This window comes from Polypterus senegalus, chromosome 1 (genome assembly GCF_016835505.1).
Source record: "Polypterus senegalus isolate Bchr_013 chromosome 1, ASM1683550v1, whole genome shotgun sequence".
NCBI lineage: Eukaryota > Metazoa > Chordata > Cladistia > Polypteriformes > Polypteridae > Polypterus > Polypterus senegalus.
In genome coordinates, this window is record NC_053154.1 from 330,518,466 (window position 1) to 330,539,555 (window position 21,090).

At 39.5% G+C, this 21,090-nt stretch overlaps 1 protein-coding gene across 5 annotated transcripts in view; it reads left to right on the forward strand.

The window, feature by feature from the left end:
- The window catches only part of ppp6r3 (protein phosphatase 6, regulatory subunit 3), a 136,427-nt gene that overhangs the window by 37,344 nt on the left and 77,993 nt on the right, over positions 1-21,090 (forward strand). For all 5 annotated transcript variants that reach the window (XM_039738049.1, XM_039738043.1, XM_039738056.1 and 2 more), the window contains exons 2-5: positions 5,947-6,043; positions 8,963-9,130; positions 18,193-18,425; positions 18,535-18,721. In XM_039738049.1, the coding sequence (XP_039593983.1) occupies positions 18,199-18,425; positions 18,535-18,721 (414 nt within the window). In that variant the 5' untranslated portion in view covers positions 5,947-6,043; positions 8,963-9,130; positions 18,193-18,198. The remainder of the gene's footprint in view (positions 1-5,946; positions 6,044-8,962; positions 9,131-18,192; positions 18,426-18,534; positions 18,722-21,090) is intronic.

The following is a 21,090-nucleotide window of genomic DNA, read 5'->3' on the forward strand; positions in this document are numbered from 1 at the left end:
CCTGGCCTCATGCATGTCATTTGTTTGTACATGGATGTCGACAACTGGATCCAGCCTCCCTCTGGCAAGAGCTAATCAACTTTTCAAGGGAGATCTCCCACCCGTCCACCTGGAAGTCAACACTCTAAGTCTTCAGAGACCCCATCCAGCTCCACAAGGACCTGAAAACTGTTTGACATTTCCAGTTCTGTGCTCAACATAGTGTGTCCCCTGTGCCTTGTGAACGTCACCCACTCCTCTTTTCCGGTCTGGTCTGGAGTCCCATTCCACTCTACCTTAGGGGTACACCCTATCTCTCTAAAGGTCATCTGTGCCAGGTTTGCCAACCCCTCTTACAGTTCAGTGACTCTGATTGACTCTTGATCAGCTGGCATCCCCTGCAGACGTAGTAAAGATGAGGTTTAGGCCTGATGGTAAGGAACATTTTCACAACCCTCAGCATGTGTGTTGGGTGCCCAGAGTACATATCTCTAATTCAGTGATGAGAATCCTACTTTGTATTTTTTTAAATGAGATTCGTCCGTGCGACTGAATAGGCAAGAAGTAAGGCAAGATCTGTTTGTAGTTTAGCTCTCCAGTTTTTAAAGGTTAATGTCTATTTCATTAGGCGATCAACAAGCTGCTGAATGTTTCAGCTTATTTTCTAAGCTGTAGCAAGTCCTGTCCGTTGAAAAGACGGAAAAAGTTACCTGCTGTGTCAGTGTGCGTTTTTATTTCTAACTTGTACATTTCAGGAAATGACTCGGCACTACGTATATCAGCATTTTGGTGTTTTTTTTCTAGACGCACATTGCAGGCTGACTAGTATAGTAAACAGTCTAATGTCTCTGTGCTTTCTCATCTTTTCAATCTTAAAATGAGTTTTGCCTGAAAATAAAGGACTGCTATTATGTGTGTCTTCTGGATGCTCTCTAGCTTGCTTGTGATGTTGTCTTTGGTACTTTGTAGACTAGCCTCACAATTTTAAACTGCTACAAAAGTTCTTCCAGTGTATTAGCATTTTTTTTCTTTTTTGTCACATTGCTGCTTTGTATTTTTTGAGTCCTGTCACTTGTAAGTGGTATTAAAATAATAGTGGAACGGTTCATCTTGTCATCTCCTGTTTGGGGTGGTTTTTAAATCTGTAACAAAAGATCTGTTATTTCTTTATATTGTGGTAATTGATGAGAAGATGCAAATAAGTGTTGACATTCTTGCCCTCACTGCCCCAGTAGCTTTATAGGTAATGCTGCTGTTTCTCTTGCTGGCTTCAAGGACTTGCTGCACAGTTGAGCGATATTGCCCACTCCTGTGTGTGGGACTGGGCGATGTACATAACGTAGAGGTGCACTTCAACTAATTTTCATGTCTGTCTTGCTCTTTGATTACCTATTGCTTCCTGTTCTGCTTTTTGCTCATCATTTTGGCACACACTTGAGCAGCCTGTACTTAAAATGTACCATTTAGGACAGGGGTCCCCAAACACCAGGCCATGCGGAACGGATAAGGAGGCTGTTTTATTTTGGAAAACACTTCCTTCTGTGGCTCATAGTTGGCGATAAGGCCACGCACTTTGTGAATAGTTTATATATATTCTATCTATATATTCTATATTCTATTCAGATCTTTAAATGATCACGTGTTAGGAAAACTGGATTGGTCCTTCTGTGTCGGCATATACACGGACAGAGCTGCTGCCATGACGGGATGGATTTCTGGTTTAATTGCTCGGGTTAAGGAGGTTGCACCTGAATGCAAGTCTACGGAGTGTGTCATTCACAGGGGAATGTTGGCTTGCTGAAAAATGTTACCTGAACTTAACGGCTTATTGACCGATGCCATTGAAGTCATTAACTACATCAAAGCAAATGCCCTAAACTCACGTCTGTTCGAGCAGCTTTGTGATGAGATGGATGCAGAGCACAAACGTCTTCTCTTGCACACAGATGTAAGATGGCTATCTAAAGGGATGTCGTTGGCCAGAGTTTTTGAGTTACGAGAGCCACTGTGGAGATTTCTTTCAGAATAAAAGCCACAACTGGCAGAACATTTCGGTGACATGAACTGGGTCGTAAAACTCGCTTACTTGTGCGACATATTCAATCTATCACTTCAGGGGAAAATGACAACTGTCTTCAAGTTGGCAGACAAAGTAGCTTCATTCAAAGCCAAACTTGAATTGTGGGGACACTGAGTGAACAGAGAAAGATTTGACATGTTTCAAACATTAGCAGGGGTTTTGGAAGAAACTGAGCTTGTGCACGACCACCTGTCTCTGCTCTTAAGAGTTCAAGTGGTACTTTCCAACCACAAAAGACCCCCAAACTTCGAAAGAATGGATACGCAACCCATTTATGAACAAACTGGGTGAATCGAGCCTGTCCGTGCAAGAAGATGATCAACTGCTAGAGATTACAAATGACTGTGGCCTTTAAATTATGTTTCAAACACCAACTGTGCTGCCATTCTGGATTAAGATCAAGGCAGAATTTCCAGAGCTCGCCAAAAAAAGCACTGAATGCCTTGCTTCCGTTTCCAACAACCTATCTTTGTGAAGTGGGATTTTCTGCAGTGACAGCGACCAAAACCAAATTATGGAGTAGACTAGACATAAGTAACGCACTTCGGGTGACATTGCCTCCCATTACTCCCAGATGGGACCGGCTCATAAGAGAGAAAAAAGCTCAGGGCTCCCACTAATTCTGCGGGACGGTGAGTTGTATTTTCACGCACGTTGTTTTTAGTTGTTTCTATACCGGTCTGTGAAAATATTGTTTTACGTGAAACTGGTTAATGGCACAAAAAAGGTTGGGGACCGCTGCACTACAGCACACACTTCAGTGTGTTTTGTTACACGTATATCATCCAAACATCCCCTCTCCCCCCGGTTTGGTATACCGGAATGAAACTGGTCCATGGTCGCTAAAAGGGTGGGGACCACTGATTGAGGAGATACAGTACCACACCCAGTCCACCACTAGTTGGAAAAAATTCATTGTGCAGTGAAAACCTGGTGTGTGGTGTTGTGACAGACGTCATATTGGCACATGGGCATGTCAAGTATAAACCAGGCTTTAGGTGGTGCTTATGATAGTCTAGATAAGAACTTTCTCCCCAGGGAAAAGTTTGACTTTTTACAGAAGTTGTTTGCACAAATAGAAAAATAAATGCATACACACACGGAACACACACCAGAATGACTAAAAAGAAAGAGAACCTCTGACTTGGCAGTCCCAGTACCAGTGAGGCGCTATACAGGCATATTGCTGTTGGTATATAAAGGAGCTCCAGTTGCGTTTCTCCACAGACCTCTGCTGAGTAATTGATTAGCTCAGAGTTCAGTGTTGGCATGTTAGAGAGAGAATGTGCAGCGTTGTTCATGATGTCACTCATTCATTGCCATTTTTATATGTAGGTTTTAGTGGAGTTTCTGAAGTAACTTGCAGGTTTTTGTTTTTTAAATCTCATTAATATTTTACCACTAAAGTCTGTCAACATCCCTGGTAACGTTATTTGCATATCCAGTTTGTGCTAAATGAGTCTAAATGAAGTTTAATGCCAAAGTACTTTTGCAGTTCACAATATCGGGATCTGTTAACCAGTAAAAGAAATAGCTGGGTTTGTAGCTGGAGTTCTAGTCCTTGAAACTTGAGTGCAGTTGGTTTTAAGGAGGGAGGACATGCTAGCTGTGCTCTCTTTGATTTGGGTGGCTTACCTAACTGATGTTTAAAGTCTAGTCCTATGCGATTTCATTGTCTTTTTAGGTTTCTTGTGCATCAAACTAGATAGATATGTCATTTAATCTGATGCTGAGATTAGAGTACAATTTCAAATGCTTAACTTTTCAAACTGAAGAGAGACTCGTCCTGCGTGACTTGTCATGTTTGTACCTACCATGACCTAATGAAGGATATAAAAAGGGCCACAATTACAGCTGAACTTGCTGTACCTGTAAAGTCTTTGCATGGTTGCAGGCACTGGTTCTGTCAGGCAGCACATTATTGGCAGTCAGGAAAAGGGGTGAGCTTGCAATACTTTGGAAATGTGAAATTGTGCCGGAATGTCATGACGGAGTTGTCCAGCTTGACATATCTGGTGTGTTCATGTCATCTAGTGTGTTCATGTCATGTACCGTGTCTTGCTCTGGGGGTGAGGTTTCCAGTAGCATTCGTCAATTTTGACATCCATCTGCCTTGAAGTTTTTAGTGTGCCACTGCTTTTACTGACAGAATGAACTGAGTTAGCATGTCCAGTGATTTTAGTTTGGGTGGAATAGACCTGGTAGCCCTAAAACCCACAGAGTATTTGGCAGGACAGCAAGGTGGCCAGCATCAATAGACCAGACAAGAAGCATAGCACAGTAGCTCTGCATGAGATTACTGATGTCATCCTCCAGGAGACCATTTAAAGCTTTGTAGGTTGCAGCAGAATTTTGTATTCAGTCCTTCAAGATGCTGGAAGTCAATGAGGACTGAAGAGAAGAGTGCAGCAGGTCTGAGTAAGGAGTATGGCTGCCAAGTTGGAGCTGAGGGATCAGAGGAGTAGGGGCACTTGCTAAAATAAATGGGATGTGACGAAAGTATGGACACGTTCTTGGTCTGTCTAGAAGGAGAAGGCAGCATGAGGTACTGTAGGTTTAAGAGGTGAATAAGCTTTCTTACGTGAATTAGTGTGAGTTGTATGAGAAGGGAGGAATCAAAAACCTCTTCGCCTTGAGGGAAAAAAGTTTATTTTCTTAAGCAGATTTTAATGCCAATTTGGAAAAGTACATGTAAAGAGCTGTACACCATCCATTATTTAATTTCACTAAGCAAGTTGTGAGCTGGGAGTTCTCCGAGCATCCACTTTTAAAAATAAAATGAAATAAAGTGTCATCTTCATAAAAACAATAATGTAGTCCAAAGCTCCAAGTAAAATGGCTAAGGGACGCAGGTAGATACTGAAGAACAGAATGCCTAAGACAGAGGCTTGAGGAGTAAAGGTTGATTTGCTGTTGCTGTCCATTAAATAAGGCCAGAACCACTGGACAGCCGTGCACGCCATCTATGATGCTTTGTGATTTGACTGCATTTCATGCTTTAATCTTCTTCGTCTTCCATGGCAAAAGGTCTGCTTGCTGGCCAGTGCACTGCCATGTCTGCACTTTCCCCTTCTCTATTAATCATGGTGCCTCTTGCTGTGGCTACATCAGCATAGAAGATGTGGAGACTTCATCTGTCTTTTGTCGTCTTTACTACAGTTCTCTGTGCATTTTCACATTTTAAACCCCCAAATAAGAGACTTCAAGGTGACTTCACTGGTCTGCTGTTTTCTGGTGGTTTATGCAAACATTTTGTATTCCCCAAGTGCCCTGAAAGAGTGAACGTTTCACTAATTAAGGACACAAAAACGGGATTCTTGGAAAGAGTGGGCTGCAATGGACTGATGCCTGGTCTGGGACTGCCTCTCCCATTATGCTGCCCTCAATTAAAATGACATTTCAAATACCTTTTAGACTAACATAATTACATAAACCTTGTGCATCTGTCCTGTCACCTTTTTGTATCTGTCAAGTATTCCATGTCCTCCATTTTCCCTACATTTCCTCGTTCTCTATTTGTGGAGAGGAATGTATTTATACTTAACCAGGTTGAAGTTTTTGGTGGTGTTTTTTTGGTTTTAGTAGAATTTTCTGACAGAATTTGAGGAACTTATGCAGCATAAATTGCAAAAAGAAATCTCCACAGGCAGGTTGCCATTATTCGTGTTGTCTTTTTATATTATACATATTGTGTGTGTGTGTATAAATAACGGTTCATAAATGGCAGTCATATGTTCAGATTAATGACAGCCTTGCTGTTGGGCTGTATGAAATACCACAGGTAATCACCTTTATTTTAGGCCCATAACTGAAGGCTTTTATATTAATATAATTCCAGTATATTTTAAAGGAGTAATGCAGTGTTTTTGCCCGTCTTTCAAAACCAGGTGTCAAGACTATTGGGTCTACATGTGTCTGGTAGTCGGTGCAGCCTCTTCTGTCACAGAGAAGAACACAAAGCCTTTTCCTCGTATGATTAAGAAGGTAAGTGGATCTTCCTCCATACTGAAATAAAGTTTTTAGTAAGTTGCATATCAGCTGCACTTTCAGTTTTTATAGATATGCCAGTGTAAAGTCGGTTTAACCTTTGGAACCAATGGGACTGTTTTCAGCCAGTAATGTGTTTTAGGTGTGTTTATGGTAATTGGCTTTGTCACAGATGTTGATGGTTTTTGGCCTAAACGGTATGATATTTGGCAAGGCTTCTAAAAGCTACAGCCCTGGGCAGTCCCAAGATCTGCCTCTCACGTAGTTCTCTTTCACTGACAGTCTTCACATTTGCCTAATCATTTTAGCCTCGGTCCCTTGTGGCTTCGTATTTTGTCTCCATCTGCACTGGGGGGAGATTGGCGTATACCCGACATCTTCTGACACAGCTGGTATTCCCTTCTCCTCTGCCTCATTTAAAATGGTGAATAGCATGTGAATGTGTGAAGTCAGACCCCCGAATATCTGGTGATGCCTTATTCAAGAGTCGGAGTTAGAACAAATTATTACATTGCTGAAGCTGTTAAATATACTGACTACTGTAAATGTGAAATTGTAAACTTTAACATTACAATTTACATCTACTAATTCAAACTTTTCCCTTCTAGTATTCAAATGTATCCTTATAAGCAAGTTTAGTGTTTTTGATTTTATGTTTATAAATCCCTCTTGTTAACATCGTTTATGATAACTGTAAGCTAAAGAGAGTTGAAAATACACTTTTGGTTCCCGGACAGCAGAGGTAACGACATTAGTGAACAACAGAAAGCAAAATGATAATATCCAGGCAGAAAATTTCAAGTCACTTGTGAGGGGAAACGCATCACGTTCAGCATGTTTGTCTTGTGTGTATGAGAGGATATTCCTAAATATTTTAGTATAAAGAGGAGTATCGGACTTTGTGGGCATACACCTACCTGTAGGGCTGCAGGAACTAATCGTCATTTTTGATGATCGCATTGCCGACAATCACTTTCATTGATTAGTTGATGACAACTTGAGGCCGAGTATGTTGTGCTGTGCAGTTGCGTCACTACTTCATTCAGCTGTGAATGCTTTTGGAAAAAGGCAGACAGTATGAAATGCGCCATAAAAGACAGTGTGACCTAAGACTTCCAGAATTTGGGAGCACATTACTCTGAACACAGGAAAAAAGGTGGTTGAGTTACAAAATATGTGGGTCTCTGTGAGCCAAACAGAGACACACAAACATCTGACTAAGAAACAGGAAGACTTGCCATATCCCACAAAGTCGAATGAGTTATGTGGTACAAATACTGCACATGCAGAACAACACAATGTTTACTAGGCTGGGCATGATGACAGGACTTTCAGTTTGAAGCGAGGAGTAATTGGAGTCCTAGTCCAGCTCTACAACACGTACAAAACTCTCGCATATGTGACAGTTTCATGATGGGCAAATACACTGTGTCAAAAAAAAGTGTAACATTAGAGTGGATATGATTGGATGTGAAGAAACGATGTCCCAGTCCAGGTGAGAGTGCAATGGGGCGTATCACTCATTCTGAGTCAAAAATAAGAGCGGGTGGAAAAGCAGTCCGTCTTCAACTGGCTTTTGTACAATCTGGAGGAAGGCTCCGGAATGTGCAAGTGCTGCTGCTGCTGCAAAACCTACTTTAGTTAGTGAAACAGATTTTGTGGCAGGGTCACACCGTTTCTGATGTGAAAATCTAACAGCAAATGACATGCAGCAGGCTACGACAGTGAGTTGACTTCAAGCCAAAGAATACGCTGTGGTTAAAGGATCACAAATACAAAAAAAGACTAATAGTGATGCAAAAAGATGTAAACTTGCAATGAAATAAACTTCAAGTGTTACATAGCTAAGGGAGAACTGAGCTTCACACAGATGAATCCACTTGTTTCGCTACCAAAAAGACTCCCCAGCGTATGATAACCGTGTGTGTTGTGCTGACTGCAGACTTAAAAAAGTAAAAGAAAGTAGTAAAGTCGTGGTGGTGCTACAGATTCCTCTGTGGTGCTCGGATATTTACAGGATGCTTTGCCAGGAAGCCATCCCTTTCATAGAAGCTGAATAAAGAAAACCACTTTCATGTGCGTGTTTGTGTGATTCTGAATACACGAGCCACATTGTGAGTTTAGTTAATTTATTGAATGTTGTTTTGTCTTTAAGGAAAGTTTGTGTGTGTGTTCATTGCACAACCAGAGCCAGAAGTGCTACAGAGTTTCAATGTATTATTTCAATGTTTAAAAACCGTGTATTTTATGGAAAACATCTACAAGAAGTTCATTTTTAAAGTATATATTACTGATAATTTCAAATTTGGTGAAAAGTTCAATATCATGCACTTTGTGTTTTAATGTCAATTATTTTTTTCCAATCCAGCTAATCAATTGACAAAATCAGCAGATTAATGAAGACGGTGTTAGGGATGTTAGTCCTGCTCATCAGCATACTCTCTGTGACATGAGAAACTTGATTCTCAGACTTGTGACGTTTTGATTGTCATTGCTGCTCAGCACTGGACAACATTGAAATCCTCCGATCTCATTTAAAACCTGCAGTTCATTTTGCTCATCCGTCACTGCAAATCGCGTGTTAACTAACAAATGAAAAGTCCTTTTTGGGAGGGGGGTTTCTTCAGTGCTATTCATTCTGGATTGGCTTGTTAAATGAAGACCCAAATAGCTTGTAAACGTACTAAAGATAATAAATACCATAAATGAAAACTTGTACTAGTAAGGAACTGATTTACAAGCATAGTCTTTGGTCTTTCTATTGTGAGTGAATGAACTGTTTTAGTACAGAAACTCATTTTCATGTTTGAATCCAATATGGTAAATAGTTGCTTCTTCCTAACTCTTGTGTATATCAATATTATTGGTCTAGTTTTTAAATTATTGTCTAATGTTTACATTTTGACTCTCTCTTAGGTTAATTTCATTTAGTTGGACCTGCACCAGTGCCGCAGCCATACTGATCGTTGGAAGAACTTGCTGCTCCTCTTTCGCGACGCCTGTAATGGGCAGGAATTCCCAATTTATACGAGCATTATTTTATTTTTATTAGTATTTTCACTGCAGACTTGCTCATTGAGCCAGGTATGTTCCTCATTGGAAACTTTTCAGCCCTTCTGCATAAACCTTAAATTATTTTTCTGTTTTGAACTTTAATGTTTTTTTCTTCCCATTCTGAATACATATTATTCTGTTGCACGTTTATTTGCACAAACATTTATTACCCTTTATATATATATATATATATATATATATATATATATATATATATATATATATATATATATATATATATATATATATATATATATATATATATATATATATATATATATATATATATATATATATATATATATATATATATATATATATAAAAGAGAGAACAACAATAAATAGCAGTGTTGTTTAATTTAAAAATATAAGTGAAATGCACAAGTGAGGCGTCTCCTGGAGAACTGTGTTCAGTTTTGGTCTTTGGGCTACAAAGAAGACACTGGGCTAGTAGAAGAGTCCAAGGAAAGTGTGGCTAGGCTAATTCCAGGACTGCAGGGGATGAGTTATTAGGACAGATTGAAGGAGCTGAGCCTCTTTCCATCTAAGCAAACAATATGAGGTGACATGATTGAACGGTTTAATAAAAAATAGGAAAGCAATGAGAACAGTGGGTGCCAGTTGTGACTTTAAAATGACTTCAGCAGAAACTCTGAGACACAGTTGGAAACTTGTTAAGGGTAAATTTCACACAAGCACTGAAAAGCACAGCCATGTGGAGTAAATGAACACGTCATCTGGTGGAGAGTAGGACTTCGGGGACATTCAGAACTTGACTTGATGGTTTAGAGAAATTAGGTGGGGAGAGGATTTGTGAGGTTTATTGGGCTTCTCAACAGATGTTTTCTAATTTTCTAAAAGTGTGTTTCACCCTTATTTTTGTTTAGGTCCCAAGAGAATCTGTAACTATTAAGGAGCATAAAATAAAAAGTTTGCTTGGGATTCTACAGCCACTGATAATCAAATTAATCCTGTTTTGTCCAAAAGGCAGAATCCAGGCATTTGTTGTCACCTGTTCTCTCTGTCCATAGCTGGTTGATTGGTGCTTGGTGGAATAATTCTTCTTCTTTTCTTTACCAGCTTCATCTTAGTTACTCCTAGTCTTAATTCTTTCTATTTTCAAGACTTTGTTTTCTTATTTCAGAGTGGATTGGGAGGTTGGTGAGACCCTCGGTTCTCTTCATGTCACTTGTGCACAATGCTTGGCTTTTCAAAGGTTTAGTGAAAGTTTTCCTATGTTGAATAACGCACAGCTGTGGCCGTTGCAGTGGTGCTTTTACACTTACAGCTCAACAGTGCTGAAGGTGTTTACACCTGCTCTTCATCTTCTATTCCAGTGGCGTGTGTGTTAGGTGAGCTGGTGGAGACTGGATAAAATGATGGATTCTGGCCATGTCTATGGAAAAGAAATGTCCAGTTAAATTGTTGTTCATTATTCTTACACAGGGATTTTCATTCCTGTGAAAACGTTGCACTAGTTTACAATGTTGAAGCTTTACTGTTTTTAAAAAGATCAGCTCTTGGGGGGAAAAATGAAAATAATCGCAGTGAATTTCTTTTGAGTTTGTAACGACATTTGTTGTCCATTGGCACGGCATCAAATACTCCCAAGGGTGTCTGCTCTATTCACAGCTAATTGGATTACTTTTTTACTAGAATCAAGTCAAAACTCACGTTTTATTGTATTAATGTTGATTCAAACCAACGTGCTGCTGTTTTTGCAATTGGTTAGTGAACCAGTTTCTCTTCTCGCCTAACTTGAAACGCCCATCCCGCTTGAGCTTGTCTGAACTTCAAGCAGTTACATGCCTCCAAGTCTTTGTGTACATTGCATCTATCATTTAATTGTTAGCTTGTTATAAAGGCTCAAATACTTTTGCCTCCAAAACTGATATATAAACGCAAGTTCACAGAATGCAGTAATTAACTGCTGTAATTATTTTAGGCAATGCAAGATTTGGACCAAAATCCAAAATAAAGTTTTTACCATGCAGAATAGTGAAGTGACTTGTTTATTCTCATCAGTGGCTGAAAAGAACTACAAATTAACGAGTGCATAGATTCTGTTTAATTTCATTTTATTATTGGGATTTTGTGTCCTTTCACTAGTTCACTAATATTATACCATTGACATCACGGGTCGTCTTCTGTGGTGATTTACACAAGAACTGCTCTACCATTTCATGCTGCAATTTTTTTTTTGAAGTGCCCACATGAAAGATACTTTTTATTATTGAAACATAGAACCATGTGTAAGGTGCTGAAATATAATTAATAAAATTTAAAGTTAAGATGTTTAGATCTGGGTGGCGCAGTGGTAGCGCTGCTGCATCGCATTTAGGAGACCCAGGTTCGCGTCTCTGGTCCTGCCTGTGTGGAGTTTGCATGTTCTCCGCGTGTCTGCGTGGGTTTCCTCCCACAGTCCATAGACATGCAGGTGAGGTGCATTGGCCGTCCTAAATTGTCCCTGGTGTGTGGGTGTGCCCTGCGGTAGGCTGGCGCCCTGCCCGGGGTTTGCTTCTTGCTGTTGGCTAGGATTGGCTTCAGCAGATCCCTGTGACCCTGTAGTTAGGATATAGCGGGTTGGATAATGGATGATGTTTAAATCTAATTTCCTTCATTTCTCAATTGAAATAATATCAAAATAAGAAATATATTGACCCAGTGAAAGTAGAACCTGTTTCATTAAGCACATTGGATCTTTGTCACTCAGAGAGGACTCATTTTTAAATTCAAAGATTCAGTTGAGGAAGAGCAACAGTTTCCAGCAGTAACTTCATGTTACCGTTGCCTTCAAGTTGAATCATTTTAGCATTTGTATAACAATTAGAGTAAAATTGTAAGGCAGTGCTGCTGAATTTGTGCTTCAAATCCCTGGATTTTAGTCTGTGATCTGTAATAACTCACCGGTCCCACAGAATTAAAGGATTGCAGTAGGCAGAGGTGGGATTTTAGGCTGACATCAAGGGGAGTTTAACTGCCTTGTGACTTTTTAAGGCTGCACTATGGAGCAAGTGTACGAGAGAAGGCCATCACAAAGTGCTCACTAATTCTAAATTGTTACCGTAGTACATGGCATTGCGTTCACGTACAGTACACCACCTGTAGCACAGTACCACACAGCTTACTAAAGAATTACAGTGACATGGAGTGACCGCTGGTGCCTGTTTGTAAAGATGTGCTGTTGTATTCCTGCTGTTCATTAATAAAGATTTCCCTTATTTCCGATCATTAATCATGTTTGCTCTCCGTATGATGATGGGCTCCTCGTGATGTTTAAAGGTCCATTTCTTAAGCACTTAAGCTCATTTTATTGTGTGATTGTCTGCCAGCAGCATGGCCACGTATACTTGGGTGTGTTTTTTTTATAACAGACTGCCGTATCCGAGTTGTCACTTTGCACCTCTGAATAAACTTCCAACCTGGCTTGTGACTGTAACACATTATCTCACATTAGCCAGCCTCTTGGCTATCTACAGTAAATTAACCCACTCATTAACAATCTGTCACGATGTGCAGGTGTCTAGTCATCCATTCAGAAATACAAAACTGAAGAGCCCCGAGTGTCAGGGTCATCAGGCGCTATAAAAAGGTAAAGCTGTGTGTCGTCTGCATGGCCATAGTAGCTCACCTTGTATTTTGAGTTATCCTGGCCCAGTTGGAAAGTGACAGCGGGCACAGAATAGATCCTTGTGGTACACCATATTCATTATGATGGATCTCTGAACTACAGTCACCACAATTAACAAACCATTTTCTACCTGGTAAATAAAAGGCTCAATTTAAGACGCTGCCCAACAGGCCTTTCCATAGATTGAATGTGTTTTTATAAGAATGCTGTGGTCTCTGGTGTCAAATGCTGTGCTCAAGTCCAGTAGAATAAGAACAGATCCGCGTCCGCGTCCTCTGTTAAAATGACCTGCAAGTCAGTCACTACTTCAGGCATTGCGGTTTCTGTACTACAGTTCATTCTAAAACCTGAAACTTATCAAGAATAGAATGTTTATTGAGATACTCATTATAATAATAGGCAGGTTAGAAGTTGACCTCGATTTGTCAAGTACAGAGGATTCAAAATTGTGTTTTCTTAAGCAGGGCTTTAACTGCAAGAGCTTTTGGGCAATCTAGGAAGACCCCCATATCCAATGACGAGTTCACTATGTCAAGTTCACCATCAATTAGCATATCTGAGATTTCTTTGAAAGTCCTGTTGAGACTAGTCCAGGAGACAAGTGGAGAGGTTTAGCTGAGAAATTATTCTGTATAGTTCAGGAAAACCTACTGCAGTGAAGGAATGTAACTCTCTGTAAAGAGCATGCTGCAGTTCAACAGAGTTCATTTTCTAGGGATGTATTATATTTCTAATACTTGGTGTTTAAAAAATGTGGCAAAAAACATGTTTTTCCAGGAGCTTCCTAGAGGTATTGCATTGAATGAACTGGGTTTGGAAGACAAACAATCATTGAGAATAAAAACGTTGGATTTCCAGCATTATTATCATTAATAATTTTAGAAAAACAGAAGTGCCTCGCAAAATGGGCTGCTTTGTTGTACTCTGCCCTGTGAGCCTTTAATATTTGATTGTGTTAATTTAGTTTTCCCCCATTTATGCTCAGCCCTATGGCATTTTCTTTTAAGATTTGTTTTTTCAAGGTATTTTAGTGCTGGAGGATTTCTTAATTTTTTGGGGGCCGCTAAGGTGGCTGCAGCTCTTGTCCTAGAAAAAAAATATTTAACCTTCTTGAAAACACTGCTGGCTGTGCTAGGACAACCACTAAATTTGGACTGATTACTCAGAATATTAGCAAACGTAGACCCTTTAGATTTAGTAACGAGTATTTCTGTGTTAAATAGAATGCAGAAATGATCAGATATGCGGATATCCGCAACCTGCTCCACATCAACTTTTAATCCTTTTGAAATGACTAGGCTTGTGTCCTCCTTTATGTGTAGGCTGAGTGTAACATGAAAATAAATTCTCTTGCATAAATATTGACATTTTCTACATTTAGGTAGACTTTTTTATTATTTAGGAACCTGTTGTAATTTGGTTATTATGCATACCAAGTCTGAGCATTCCTCATTATATTATTATATCCTCCTATTTTGGGATCTGTAAATGATCAATATGAGAGACTGCATCACTCATTGAATAACTAAGGCAAGACAGTTGAAGGACACTAAAGTGACAAAACTAGTAGCATTTTAATTCAGGTAGCCTGAGAAAACACTTGCTAAACAGGCTCCTTTTCTTGCTTGGTGAACCAAATGAACAGAATTGTAATTTAGAGTTGCTGCTTCAATGATTCTGCCCAGCACGAGTTTACATTGCACACAGTTGTTTAAATCGGCATCACTATTAATGCTGTTCTTTACATTGGATGATTTGCTTGTTAGAGCACTGATGCTACGTAATGTCGTTTTAGAAGTCATAAGTTTGCATGATTTCTTCCAAAAATTAATGACAAGTATATTTATGAAATTGAGGACATTAATTCCTCATTGTTTATTATAGTTACATGTTGCTTATCATTCCAGTAGCAAAAAATAAAAATCAAAGTCCACAGGCCTAAATGACTACAAATGAGTAGCTTTAACCTCTGTGGTAATGAAAACCTTCGAACAGCTTATATGAATGTCCTCAAGCTGCCATTGGATCACATCCTTTCTTATAGATAGGAAACCGTACATGCAGTTGGCTACACGCACGTCTGACCAATTAACCCTTAGTAGTTGTGCACCACAGGAGTGTGTCCTTTCCCAAGTACTCTCTTCACTTTATACCAATGACTGTGCCTCTGGCGATTCATCTGTCAAACTTCTTAAATTTGCAGATGACATCACACTAATTGTCCTCATTTCAAACCTTGATGAGTCCATATACAGACAAGAGGTGAAAAATCTGACGACATGGAGCAGCCATAATAGAAAAGTCAGGAGATGATCAGAAATTTCAAGAAACGGACACCTGCTCATCTATCATTTGCCATAAATAGTTCAGGCGTTGGGATGGCAGAATCATTTAAGTTTTTGGGCAATGTGCTGCCTCAACCTTAAGTGGGACAGTAATATCACATGCATTATTAAGAAAGCCCATCAGAGAATGTTCTTTTTGTGTCCACTGAGGAAATTCAATCTCCCTTAAGCAATATTGACCCATTTCTACACAGCCATCATCGAGTCCATTCTGACCTCCTCTATAAATGTCTGCCTTTATTCAGGTTAAGGCCAATCTGCAGCACAACATCAAAGTCTTTGAAAGGATCATAGGCTGTAACTTACCAGACATTGCAGCCCTCTTCCTTACCTTGGACTCCTAAGACTTCAAAGATCACTGCTGATCTGACTCGCCCGTTCCAAAAAATATCCCTCTGGCAAATGTCTTTGTGCAGTGAAAATGAAAACATCCCATCACGGAAACGTTTTTTTTCCCTCCGAACCCCACAGTTATTTATTTTGACATATCACGTCTGAGCTTATACTTTTACACTGGACTGCCTGGACATTTTTAATCCTACATAATTTTTATCCTTTTACATTTTATCTCCTTATTTTTTATCTTTTACATTCTGTGTTATCCTTTTATGTGACACCAATACAATCCAGACAAATTCCCAGTACATGTTGGTATACTTGGCCAGTAAAGTGAGTTCTTCCCACTTGGGAAGAACAACAAATGTGTGGAGTGTCATCAATCAAATCCTAGATGGTTGTGAACAACAGAGGATGACACGAGTCAAGTTTTAATGAGGGAGACTTTTTGAATTTGTTCAGTCTTTAACAATGCATTAGAAGCCTAGTGTTAGTCATGTTCTCATGTTGATAGTTTAGTTTTAGTTGGTCGTTTCTCAGTCTCCTGGATTGGGGGGTTAACAATAGTAACACTGTGAAAATGAAGCACCACAAAAGGAATTCTCAGGTGAAAGATTCACATAAATCTTATTGGTGAGTGAGGGAGAGAGAAAACCTAAACCTCTGAAGTCACAAGAATTTAAACGCCACTCTTCTGTGTTTGAAGTGCAGGTTGTCCTCCGCATGTCCAGTTTCAGTAAAATTATTTTTCTTAAAGTTTTGGACAGCAACGTCAAATCGCTAAACACAAGTAGTACATGTTGTCAATGGTAGGCTGTTGAATGTTTCCAGATTGAATTATAATTTATGTTGTGGTCGACAGAAGTCTGTTTCAGTCCTAATGCTCTGGGCTGCCATGTCTTCTTACTTGGAGGTGGATGTGTAATGATTACGATGACTTTGATTTTGCCTTGACTGCTATGGTACACTTCAATCATGTCATTTTTGGCAATTTTTGTAAATTTTGTTTCTCATGAAGTTACGTTTACAGATTGCCATTTTGGAGAAATTCATTTACTGCACTTTGTGCATATGACAGTAAACTAGAAATGGACTTGGCTTAATGCTTGGCCACTTGTACGTGTTTTTGTATTGAAGTGTGCAGGAGTTCATCTAAGAGCTATGGCTTGGGCGCAGTTTTGATTTCATCACTAACTCTGTGCTAAGCTGTCTTTGTTCTTTGTCTGGGTTCAAGTGCTCTTTGTCTCGCGTGATATCCAAGTGGTGGTATATTTTTATGATACTGGACGTACATGGCCATCTCCTCCACCCCCTCAAGCACGTGTTCCTTTCAACATCATCGGTTAGCAGTTGTAAAATTCCTTTAGAGCCAGCTTTTGTGTTTATGGTGACTATGAGGTCGAAGAGCTAACAACACCACCACCGCCACCACCGTCATGACACCATTGTGAAGAATCCAGTCAGTTTTTAAGAACAGCATGCACAATTGCTGGCTGACTTTGATTCTTTGCTCATGACTTAAGGATTGGTAAACCTCTGTGGTTTCAGAAGCAGTTTCTGTTTTTCATTTCTTATCTTTCTTTGGTTCCTTTGGCTAAGTTGCTGTACTGTGCATGTGTGTTTTGTTTTTTTTGTACGTTTCATGTAATTATTATTATAGATTCTAGGAAATGAATGAAGTTATCTTCAATGTTCTTGTAATGTTTTGTTCTCTAAAAATCTCAACATAGCACAGCTTTGTCCCCATGGTCACTTGAAGGAATTGCTGCAGTCATCAAGGTGTCTGTATATGTCTATACATTTTATATAGCGCTCTAGATGGACCCCTACATATAGATATGCGAAGCAGCAAACTGTACTTTTAGATGTCAAAGTGCTGTCACAGTTTTGACTTGGTACAAGTCGCTGTTTGTATTCATTTATGTGTTTCTCACTATGAATGTAAAGTTTTTGTTTCTAGCATCTCTGTGTCTTGAACAAAATAGTGCAGTATGACTGGACTGTGTGCTCTTCCTTCATTTATTTAATGTAGTCATTACTGCTATAAAGTCTTATCTAGAAATGTAAGGTTTTTGCCATTAAGCTTAACACAAACTGTACATTTCTTAGGGTATTGCTTTCCGTCACTTACAATAAGGTCACAGTTGCCTGAAAACTCTGTGATAACCGGCCTTGTAACTTCCCATTGCATAGAAATTTAGGAAATGAGAAGTGTTGCGTTGCAAAGCCATGTTAATACAAGAGAATGGTGCTATTCTGAACTCTGTGCCCTTCAAGGTGCTTTAAATCCTGCATGAGAGTGATGGCTCAGTGGAAGATGTCCAGGATAATCTAAGCAGAATTAGTGCCCTCTGAACAGCGGGCAGGTGTGCCAAGCCCTTGCTATGCCTGTACTCTTCAGCTCCTGATCATGGGTGGTGATAAGCTAAATGTTTCAAAATATGTGTGCGTCTGCTGGTGGTTTTTGTATTCACACTTGCATCATAGTACTACTGCCGTGCTAGTCTTCAAATTCAAACAGGAAGTGCAGAGTATGCCACATAATGGCTGCTGCTTCCTTTGAACTACTGCTTGAATAGAAGTCCAAGCTGTCTGATGCATAGAGTGTTCATTCACAAATTATTTGAGAATAGCCATTACATTTGTAGTTTTCTGTAATAAGGAAATGTGTAATGAGTATAGGTAACCATAGCTGTGTTTTTTGGATTTTGACTAAAAATCTGCTGATATGTGTAATTTGTTGTAAACTGTCATCACATTCATTTAATTTCTCTTTGTAGGGCATCATGTTTTGGAAATTTGATCTTCATACATCGTCTCATATAGACACTCTTCTGGAGAAAGAGGATGTGACCCTTACTGAGCTCATGGATGAGGAGGATGTCCTTCAAGAATGCAAAGCTCAAAACCGCAAGCTCTTAGACTTTCTGGTTAAACCTGAATGCATGGAGGATCTGGTGTCCCATATTACAGAAGAGCCTCCTAAAGAAATGGAGGAGAAGATTCAATACAAGTGGGTGATATTACTCTCCACAAAAACATGCTTACACTTCAGTGAGTGATGCCGTGCATTGATGCGGCTTTGTCATAAAGATTCAAATGGACATTTTTTGTCATTTTAGGTATTCAAATATATCTTGTGAGCTCTTAACCTGTGATGTTGCAATAGTGAATGATCGTCTGGGAGAAGATGAAAACCTGCTCCTGAAGCTCTACGGGTTTCTACAACGTGAACCTCCTATCAACCCTTTGCTTGCTAGTTTCTTTAGTAAAGTTTTGAGCATTCTTATTAGCAGAAAACCAGAACAGGTAAAGCCACTCTGTCCATCCAAATACTCTTCCTTTATTTCCTATTTTTTTTTTTTTTTTTTTACCTAATAGCCTATGCATCGTGTGGGTTTTTTTTTTTTTCCCCCCCTTTTCCTCTCACCCTTAAGGTTGCATTAATCTACATTTTCCAAGATTTACCTGCCATTTGTTTTCTTTTAATTTTGGTCAAAATGTTATTGCCTTTCAAAGAAAAATGTTTATTTTCAACATATTAGACATGTATTCATTTATGTTTTTAATATCTACTGATAGCAAGCTAGATGGACTACATGGTCAATGGTGGGGAATGGACCTGCTGATGATTTACCTGCAAGTTGAGCTCTGATCATTTTGGCAGTTCCTGAAGACACTAGAGGATGACACAGATGATCAGCTTTTTGCTCTGTGCAGCTCCATCAGGCAGAGTTTTCAGGATGAGCTGAAAGGTCCCTAATGTGATCCTGACAGAGAATAAACTGTTTAGGACTCTGCATCTTTGAGTACCAAGCTAATGGAGCTGGACAGTCCATTTTGGAACATTTCCACATTAGAACACTCTTGACGAGAACAGGCCCTTCAGCCCAACAAAGCTCGTCAGTCTTATCCACTTGTTTCCTCCAAGAAAACATTAAGTCGAGTTTTGAAAGTCCCTGACGTCTTACTGTCTACCACACTACTTGGTCGCTTATTCCAAGTGTCTATTGTTCTTTGTGTAAAGAAAAACTCCCTAATGTTTGTGCGAAATTTACCCTTAACAAGTTTCCAACTGTGTCCCCGTGTTCTTGATGAACTCATTTTAAAATACAAGTCACGATCCACTGCACTAATTCCCTTCATAATTTTAAACACTTCAATCATGTCACCTCTTAATCTTCTTTTGCTTAAACTGTAAAGGCTCAGCTCTTTTAATCTTTCCTCATCACTCATCCCCTGTAGCCCTGAATCAGCCTAGTTGCTCTTCTCTGGACCTTCTCTTGTGCTGCTATGTCCTTTTTGTAGCCTGGAGACCAAAACTGCACCCAGGACTCCAGATGAGGCCTCACCAGTGCATTATAAAGGTTGAGCAGAACCTCCTGTGACTTGTACTCCACAGATCAAGGCGCTATATAACCTGACATTCTGTTAGCCTTCTTAATGGCTTCTGAACACTGTTGGGAAGTCGATAGCTTAGAGTCCACTGTGACTCCTAAGTCCTTCTCATAAGGTGGACTCTCGATTTTCCGACCCCCATTGTGTATTCAAACCTAATATTTTTACTTCCTATGTGTAATTCTTTACGTTTACTGACATTAAATTTCATCTGCCACAAATCTGCCCAAGCCTGTCTGCTATTCAAGTCCTCCTGTAATGATATAACAGATTCCAAATTATCTGCTAATCCTCCTATCTTGGTATCATCTGCAAACTTGTTACTTATATTCTTATCTAAATCATTTATAGATATTAAAAATAGCAGCGACCCCTATACTGCACCCTGTGGAACACCACTCTTAACTTCGGCCAGTTCTGATACAGTTCCATGTATCATCTCCTTATCAGACACTTTTACCTAAAGCTACTTACAAAAAAGGTCTACATATTCATGTTGTGTTATATTATTTTACACACACACTCTCTCACTGGCCACTTTGTTAGGTAAATATCGAATCAGATAATCACATGGCAACAACTCAATGCATTTAGGCATGTAGACATTGTCAAGATGACTGGCTGAAGTTCAAACGGAGCATCAGCAAGAGGAAGAAAGGCAATTTAAGTGACTTTGAATGTGGCATGGATGTTGGTGCCAGATGGGCTGGTCTGAGTATTTCAGAAACTGCTTATTAAGGATAAAGGGGAATACAGTTGAGCATGTAAACTCCATCAATTAAAGTTCAGTCCCTCCCTTCCTTTTCAACAGTAGTTTTAAAATGCTATAGATTTTATCCTTCTTGTGAATTTATCCCACTTAAGGTCATGGACTCTTCATTATACTAGAAAAACATTATTTATTATACAGTGGCTAAGGAATTCTCTCTTCTCCCAGCCCAAACAATGGGTGACGCCAAAAAGGTTATGGCTCTCACAATAAACACAGCCCAGTATCAAACCTGCACCTGAGGGTTTTCTTGTTCATTTTTGCACTGTTGCAAACAATGCCTTATATGTGCTGTCTAAGGCACAATTCCCCATTTCACAATTGGCTTTTTATTGCTATTCCCAGTAATAGATTACTGAGCTAGAGTCCCATCTTTGGAGGGTGAATGCTGCCATGTGGCAGGTCTGGAATTCAGGCTACAAGTCATACCCACAACATTTGAACTAAACATAGAACTTCTACAAAATGTTGAGTTGAGTGTCAGTAGAATGTGTTATCAAAGTTGGACATT